Source organism: Bison bison, unplaced genomic scaffold (genome assembly GCF_000754665.1).
Source record: "Bison bison bison isolate TAMUID 2011002044 unplaced genomic scaffold, Bison_UMD1.0 scf7180017864508, whole genome shotgun sequence".
In the NCBI taxonomy this organism is placed as follows: domain Eukaryota; kingdom Metazoa; phylum Chordata; class Mammalia; order Artiodactyla; family Bovidae; genus Bison; species Bison bison.
Window position 1 is genome coordinate 7,329,434 of NW_011495064.1, and position 8,807 is coordinate 7,338,240.

An 8,807-nucleotide genomic window follows, 5' to 3' on the forward strand; every position below is an offset into this window, starting at 1 on the left:
GTGTTTGGGTAGACTGGGGCAGGGCAGCTTACCCACGGCCATTCTCACTCCAGGAGGTTTGGGTGGAAAACGTCTTGTAGCTTGTGACTCAGTCCTGCCCAAACTGAATTGTCCCGCTCACGGGCCACTTAGGGCCTCCACTGAAAACGCTACAGTCTTCCCCAATACATGTCTGTTGGTTAGTTGGTTGGTTTTCCTCTTCCCACCCGTGTGGTCACCAGCATTCACTGCCTTTATGAGGATGCTTTCTGGGCTGATCCATTCTGTAGTCTGTTTTGGCCCTCTCTGGCTCCCCAAGACACAGGGAAGCAGAAGGTGGAAGATTTGGTAGCAGGAACCTCAGAGTGACTCGTTAATCAAGGAAGAGAGGATTTAAAAGCTTTAATAATGGTCTTGTCTGCCTGATGTCCAATGTAGCCGACTAGCTGGACACAAGGAGGGCCGGGAGTGTGGTTGAGAGACCACGTATGCAGAGAATGGACGTTTGAAGAGAGCATATCAAGACAGAAGAGAATTTGGGAAAAACTCCATCATATCTTTTTGTAATTACATGAAAGATTTTAATCCATTTGAGGCAAAGTTTTAGAGCATTGTGAACTGATTGCACAAGCAGTATAATTGTTTGGAGTTAGGGACGTGATATAATGGAAGAAGCAGTTGAGGAAGATTTCTTTGCCATGTGATTCTGGGGGTTTGAGAGTGGAGAAGTGACTCTCCCCCGGGAGACCAGCTGGGAGGGATGTGGTTCAATTTCCCTGTGCAGTGGTGCATCCTTGGGACCCCTTGGGCTGGGAAGTAGAGAGAGCGAGGGGGAGTAGAGAGAGCAAGAGGGTTACATGGCAGGGAGCAGGGGACCAGATGAGAAGGTGAGGACCTGTACGTGCTGACGGTAACTCTGTTGTGACTACCTGTCTGGCCCGAAATGTGATGATGCTGTTCCTGGTGGGAAGTCAGGTGGTCACAGAGGGTCTAACAATGGGTGGAAGATGGTGGCTTCAGCTTTCCACTGCACAGTTTGAGTGGACATGAGAATCTTACCTAGATACCTCCTGTCAAATCAGATACCCAGGACAGAGTTTTATGGTATTTATGACCATATGAAAGAAAGATGAAAGGTGATGCTATTGAACTGTGCGTGCTAAGTCGCTTCAGTCGTGTCCGACTCTTTGTGAACCCATGGAGGCCTGCCAGCCTCCTCTGTCCGTGCGATTTTCCAGGCAAGGATACTGGAGTGGGTGGCCATTCCCTTCTCCAGAGCCTACCTAGAGATGTCCTATCTCTCTTAAAACTCAGGACTGAGTTTTAAGGTATTGATGATGCAGATGAAAGAAGAGGTGATGCTGTTTAACTGTAGGCTTTACTTATCCCCGTGGGTTTGTCTGCCGGGTCTCGGGGCGGGAGGAGCCCGGCGGATGTAGATGTGGACGTGGACTGGCTCGCGCCCCTGAAAGCCCCTCACCTGCTTCCTCCCGCAGCTCCATCGTCAACGTGCCGGGGGAGTCGACGCTGCGCCGGGACTTCCTGCGGCTCCAGCAGGAGAACAAGGAGCGCTCTGAGGCCCTGAGGAGGCAGCAGCTCCTGCAGGAGCAGCAGCTCCGCGAGCAGGAGGAGTATAAACGGCAGCTGCTGGCGGAGAGGCAGAAGCGGATCGAGCAGCAGAAGGAGCAGAGGCGGCGGCTGGAAGAGGTAGAAGAGGACAGCGTTCCAGCCGGGTCCCGCTGTCTAGTCCCAGGGGCATCCCGGAGTTCTGAGGGCCGTTCTCCATGGTCCTCACCCCGGCTTGGCCACTCCGGGCGCGCTGATTCCCTCCGGCAGGACTGTACACGCCCAGAGGCCCCAGGAATGTTTTTCTCCCTTGTATGGTTTTTAGGGACCTGCCCCGCCCCGTTACTCATCCTCTCTGTGCAGGTCGTGGGTGGCATCACCCTGGGTCAGCGGAGGCCGTGTCCACTGCGGTCAGAGTCGCCTGGCTCAGCCTTGACCTCGTTTCACTTTCACTCTGGGCCCCGGGGTCCAAGTTGGTGTGTCATAAATATTTCCCTAGAACTTTTAGACCTTTCCACCGGGAAAACATTTGTTTTCTACAAATGCCTTCACTTGACATACATTTAAGGGGGAAGGATAAAGAAAAGAACAAATGCTGTTTTGTCATCTGGCGGTTGTGTGGGGTTAGTCCTTGTGGGGGACACTTTTTGTACCACCGGCTCCTTTAACTCACTGAGACTGTCAGCACTGGTAATGTGATTACTAGGCCTTCTTCCTTTGTACTTCTCAGAGACACTGTTCCCTATATTTCACTTGAGGCTCAAAAGACCCTTTTTCTTTTTTAATCTAATTTCAATTTAATTTTTAATTTGTTTCCCTGACTGCCATTTACTGTATGCTTCACAGCTTCGGATTTCTCACTTACAGTAGTTTATTTCCATTTACTTGATCTTATTGTTTCACCTTTATCCTTGATACCAGAAAAAGAACCCCAAAGGACAGTCAGCCAATTGATACTGTACAGTGGAGTTTAATAACAGTACATGGTGGGTTTTTTTTTCCCCCAAAGTTTTTTTTTTTTTTTTGGTGTGGATCATTAAAAAAATTTTTTTTATTGAATTTGTTATGGTATTGCTTCTGTTACATTCTCTTTTTTTTGGCCAAGAGGCATGTGGGATCTTTGTACCCTGACCGAAGATCGAACTTAAACCCCTGCATTGGAAGGCAAAGTCTTAACCACTGGATCGCCAGGGAAGTCCCACCACACATGCCTTTTCCCAGGTTACTTAAGGGTGCATTTGGTGGAGAAAATCTCTGCTTTGTTCTGTGTGTTATCTGGTAGCTCAGTAGTGAAGAATCCACCTGCCAGTGCAGGAGACATAAGAGACATGGCTTTGGTCCCCTGGGTTGGGAAGATCCCCTGGAGGAGGAGATGGCAGTCCGCTCCAGTATTCTTGCCTGGGAAATCCCATGGACAGAGGAGCCTGGCGGGCTACAGTCCACGGGGTCGCAAACGAGTTGGACGTGACTCAGCGACCGAGCCTGCATGCACACGGCTTCTGTTAAAGTCACTAAGCCAGTGGAGTATCTGTGAATGGACCCCACTATTATCAGCACCGACCTAGTTAGAAAAGTTAGACTTTTGAGATGAAAGCATTGCTCTTAAGTGTCGATCTGGAAAGAGAACTTCAGCATAATTAAAGCATAGTTGGAAAAGTACATATTTACTCAGGCATGCTTGGAAAATTTTAAGAAGGAAATGTCTTCATAATTTGAGAGCTTTGGAAATCACTTTCCATGCAGGTTTTCAATTTGTTAGATTTTGTTTTTAAAGGAAGAGTGATTTAAGAAAATAAGAGTGACATCAGTTTGAAAATACTTCAAAGGGTTTTCATTATGTTTATCATCCTTAATGGAGTAACCTGAGCAGGCATGCTTCTTAGACTCTCTTGGTTTTGTTGTTTGAAATCACAGGCATAAGGTTAATCCAGGGTGGACTGATGTTGCTGAGGTGGTGTCTGATGGTGTGTATGTTTAATTTTGGCCATTTTCTTTTAAAGTTCTATTGTAAGAGTCTAGCTTTTCACCTTAGTGATCTCTTAAGGTATTTGTTTACTAAGGGCCTTCTTTAACCTTTGATTACCCCCCCACCCCCGCACACACGCCCCCCAATTAAGGGCCTGTTCTGACTGTAGTGGTTTGTACGGTTGGAGTTTAAATGTTGGCTCTCTATCCAGTTTACAGCTTCAAGTACTAGCACATGATGTGGAAGAGGAATTGGTGACTGCACTGTTCTTTGCCGCGGCCATCAGCCTCCCGGCCAGGACTTGTTTAGTCAGTTAGTCAGGGAAATGTACCACGTGCCACATTATCCTGTGGATTTTTAAGAAGTGTGTGGCTTACCTTACCTATAAGACTTGGACGAGAGGGGCTGTGTCTGATTCATTTTGTGTTCCCACGATGCTTCGTGAGTATTTCTCAAATGGAGGAGTCAGCATTTGTAGTTTGGGTGTAAGTGTTCTGGAAACTCGCACCCGTTCTTCATTGAACTTTCGGGCTTGAGATCTCTTGAGTTGAGTTCCAGAGCCACCTTTGTTGTTGTTTAGATGCTCAGCTGTGTGCAGCTCTTTGCAACCCCGTGGACTGTAGCCCACCAGGCTCCTCTATCCATAGAATTCTCCAGGCAAGAGGACTAGAGCCGGTTGCTATTTCCTTCTGCAGGGGATCTTCCCAACCCAGGGATCCAACCTGCAACTCCTGCATTGGCAGGCAGATTCCTTATTGTTGAGCCACCAGGGAAGCCCTCTAGCCACCTTAAAGGACCTGGCAGAACATCCTTAGCCGCGAAGGATGTGTTACTTTTTCTCTGAAACTTTCCCTTGTCTTCTCTGGAGACAGGAATTTGAACCCTGAGGCTGGTGTGAGGTGGACCCTTGACCTTGTCTGGACTCAGAGGCTGTGTGGTGGGCAGGGTGTGCAAGCGCCCAGCCCTGCTGCTGCTGCAGCCTGTCTGACTGACTTGGAGGGGAATTGTTACATATCCACAAGCCTTCCTCTGTTGTGGTTCTTGAGCTATGCTAGAGACTTTCCGTCACTAAGTTGCATCTGGCTCTTGGGGACCCCATAGACTGCAGCACTGCCAGTGCTGGAGAGTGATTAAATTAGCTTTAGTGAAATAAAAGGGAAAGCTCAGTTCCTCCCAGTTTAGGTGCTGGGTAGCAGCCTGGGGCCAGTGGCCGCTGTGCTGAGATAGGGTACCTCCCCATCCCAGGGGTGCTGCAGGCCAGCGTTCTGCACGTTTGTAGGAGGAGTTGATTTGTACTCCACGTGCTGGCCCTGCTTTACTGACAGATGCATGTCTGGGGCCGGATGAGAAGTGGCCAGATGTGCACCAAGGGTCACACTGGTACTCAGAGGTTGGCCAAATGGTCTGTGTTAGGAAAGGCTGTGAGAGCAAGTCTGCTGCCTCAGTAGCACCTGTAATAGCAGGTAGGGTGCTGTCTGGTTAACGGTGGGAGTCAAATGTGGTCCTCGACCTGGAGCCTGCCACCCTGTCAGCATTGGACGTGTGACTTATGTTTTCTGGACCTGTTTCCTCTGTGGAGTAGGAGTGAAGGGCTTCCTGGGTTTGTCCTGAGAATTGTAGTAGGTAAGGGGACATGGAAGGAAGATTGTCAGATACTCAGCACCGTGCAGAACAGAGTGAGCTTGAGCTACGGTGGCTTTTATATTCACGATAATAATCATGACATCTCTTAATTTTGTTGATGTCACTTCCTCTTTCCCCAATGTATGCTTCTTTTTTCCCTCTTTTAAGTATTTCTCTCCTTTTTTTTTTTTTTGCCCTATTTCTGTTCTCCTGTATTCATTTCTCTACTTTTCCTTCTGACTTAAGAGCCTTGGGTAACCTTGTCAGTGATACTCAGGGGTACAGAATTTGTCATTCCCGCATTGCTGTGGTTCAGTGAAGAACAAGGAATAACTGATATCAAAATGAAACCCAGCTCTAACCTGTGGTTATGAGGATGCTGGTGTGTGTGGGCACGGGACGGCGTGGAAATAGTTGGCTGGTGGAGGCGGGGTGCCCTAGCTCCCACTCTTGCATCTCGCTGTAAGCGGACAGCACGCCGTCCTGGGCACCATGGCCGGGCAGTCTACTGACGATGCGAGTCCCCCAGCTCCCGCTCTCGCATCTCCCTGTAAGCAGACAGCACGCTGTCCTGGGCACCGTGACCGGGCAGTCTGCTGACGATGCGCCATCTTGACTTTTGCAGCAACAGAGGAGAGAGCGGGAAGCCAGAAGGCAGCAGGAACGTGAGCAGCGGAGGCGGGAACAGGAGGAGAAGAGGCGGCTGGAGGAGCTGGAGAGACGACGGAAGGAGGAGGAGGAGCGGAGGCGGGCGGAGGAGGAGAAGAGGAGAGTGGAGAGGGAGCAGGTCAGTCCTCGGGGGTGCTCTGGCCAGGACTTTGGGACTTGTCGCTTGGCAGAGTTGGGGGATTGGGGGCAGAAAGCATGCATAATGCACACGCGTACATGCGCACACACACACATGCACACACACAGAAGTTTAGGACTTTAGAGGTTTGAGAATGCACAAACAGTTGGAACCATTCACTTTAGTAAATTGAATCTCTTGTCTTTACCAACAGGTACATAAATCATTGCACTTTAGACACATCCCTCAAAACCAGCAGGGTGGTCTCCACTAGTATGTTGCCTGAAAGATTGCTAAATGTGTCCTCTCAGGTTTGGCTTAAATGCTTTGAACCTCAAATATCTGGATAATAAAAAGTGAAATTCAAAACCAACCATGAGACATTTCCTATGAGAAATGTTTGAAGGATCCAATGACTAACTGATTATTTTACGATATATTTGCACTTATTAATAATTCAGTGTGTACATATGTAACATTAGAACATTAGCCAAACAAATGCCATTGTGTTTTAGTGATATTTATAGCATGTTAATGTCCGATTCAGTTGTCTTTGGGAATCTGATTCCTGAACCACCTCTGCCAACAGAAACTCTGCGTTCTGTTGCCTGTGTCGTCTGTGTGAATCCTGTCATTGCCTCCCTGGCTTGCGTGCCGTTGAGTCCATCAGTCTTTGTTACAAGCTTTGAATAAAGGAAAAAGGATATGAATGGGGACCAATTTAAATGATACCTGAAATTCATGCTTAAAATGCTTATAAACAATGGTATTATCATCCAAATTTGATTATTCAGCTACTATCCTTGAGACTCATCCTTTGTCTTGGGTTTTCCTAGTGTTGGATCTACGTAACATTTTTTTGTTGCTGTTGAAATTCAAGTTATTCTATCTCTTTCTTTACTGACTTTGTTGGCCAGTTGACTGTGGTGTGTTTAGGTTTCCTATTCTGACTTCTACTTGGGGACTACAAAGAAGAGAAAATAGACGCTTGAAAAAATTAAGTCACCGAGGGATAATTGTTGAAACTTGATTGGGAGAGGAGGGTGTGACTCCAATACTAACCTTCATTGTTCTAATAGAGTCACTGACTTTCATGTATAGCACATGTTCATCACCTCCTCTTTTATAAAAATAGCATGAAAGGTCAGTTTTCTTCCAAAATATTCCCCGTGTCAGCTTGCTGTAGAAACACATCATTTCTCTGTGAACGTCGGTGTTTATATACATGGGTCCTTGTCCAATTGTCCCTGTGACGTGAAGGCAAAAAAACAGCGATGTCCTGACTGGAGCTTGAGGCTGTGATTCAGTTCTGTTTGGTTTGAAGAAGTGGGGAGCCGGGAGTCAGGGTCCTCTCAGTCATTAGGGGCGGGGGGTGCAGTGGTGGGCACACGCCCCAGGGCAGGTCTTGGCCATCCTGGGGGCGTGGTGCAGGGGAGCTTCCATGTCCAGGACTGGAGCCTGGATTAGAATCCAGGGGCCTTTGCCCACTGGCCTGTGGATACACTTTACCCAGATTGAGTTTTGGTTTGTAAAGAAAAACTTTCTGAGAAAATTATGCCATGATTTCTGCTCTCTAGTGTTCTCTCCACCTGTTCAGCCCAGCTATATGGCGGCTTTTAAGGTGTACAATCCGTGGTAGACACTGTAAAGAAATAATCTGAATAATCTGAATTTCAAAATAAAATCTCTCCTCCCAGACCCCTCAGTCTACTCCTTTATTAGAGTAGTGAGCTTTTCCCCTGTTGAAAGGGAGCATTTTATTTGTAAAATCTTTGTGCTTTTTGAAGTCATTTCATGTCTGTTTCATATATGAACCTCATAAAAAGTCCTGAGAGTTGCGAGAGAATATTCTTGGTGCTCATTTCCCTAAAGAGAAGACTGAGAAAGTGGGTGATTGAGGCCTTGTTGGAAACTCGTCTGATTGTTGGTAGGTCAAGGTCTCCTGATTTCCCATCCCTTCAAGTACGCAGCCAGCTGCACAGTTGGGATTTTCCTCTTTACATCATATATTTTGGATGTGTTTACCTGGTTATTTTTGTTTGTGTTGTTATAGAGGTTTATCATTCTCTTCCCATTGAAAAGAAGTCACCCCTTCCCATAGACACACACAGACACACACACGTGTCAGCTTACCCCATAGAAACACACACACACACGTGTCAGCTTACCCCATAGACACACAGACACACAGGTCAGCTTACCCCATAGACACACACATACACACACAAGTCAGCTTACCCCATAGGCACACACACACACACACACACACACACACACACGTCAGCTTACCCCATAGACATACACACCCATCACTGTTCATCTGGGAGAAGCCTCCTGTGTCTGGTGTTCCCATGCCAGGACTTTCAGAATGTACTCGTTGTCTTTGTGTGCTAGAGAAAAGGACAAAGCATGGTTGTTTAATATTAAACAGTTTTTGGTTTGGGGTTTTAAAAATTAGCAATTCATGCTTGTTATAAATAATAATTATCAGACATATATTAACATGAACACTCTGGTCTCCTCATTAGACTCTCGGGTGCTCAGGCTTACCTTCTGAAGAGGAACAGCCTGGGCCTTTCAGAGCTTCCGTTTGTGTACAGCAGCCACGTGCAAACAGAAAAACTCAGCCATGCCTTTGTGGTTGTCATTGGCGTGCATGTCATTATTTATGAGACTGTAGGTCTCGGAGGCCAATTCAAAGTTCCTGGGGGGGATAGCCTTAGCAGTGGGCTTTTTCAGCCATTTGTGACTAAATGAGTCACCCCCAGACGGTGGGGGCAGACAGCTGTGGGCCCCGCACGCAGGGAGTCTTGACGCTTCCCTCGGGGATCTGCTGATTGTGGGTGCTCTCTGTGTGACAGGAGTATATCCGACGGCAGCTGGGAG

The 8,807-nt window shown here is 47.5% G+C and overlaps 1 protein-coding gene across 1 annotated transcript in view; it reads left to right on the top strand.

The window, feature by feature from the left end:
* MAP4K4 (mitogen-activated protein kinase kinase kinase kinase 4) overlaps positions 1-8,807 on the top strand; it is a gene marked incomplete at its 5' end in the record, with an annotated part of 149,039 nt that overhangs the window by 110,805 nt on the left and 29,427 nt on the right. Inside the window, 2 exon segments of the mRNA XM_010829864.1 lie at positions 1,476-1,686; positions 5,760-5,921. Coding sequence (XP_010828166.1) covers positions 1,476-1,686; positions 5,760-5,921 — 373 coding nt within the window.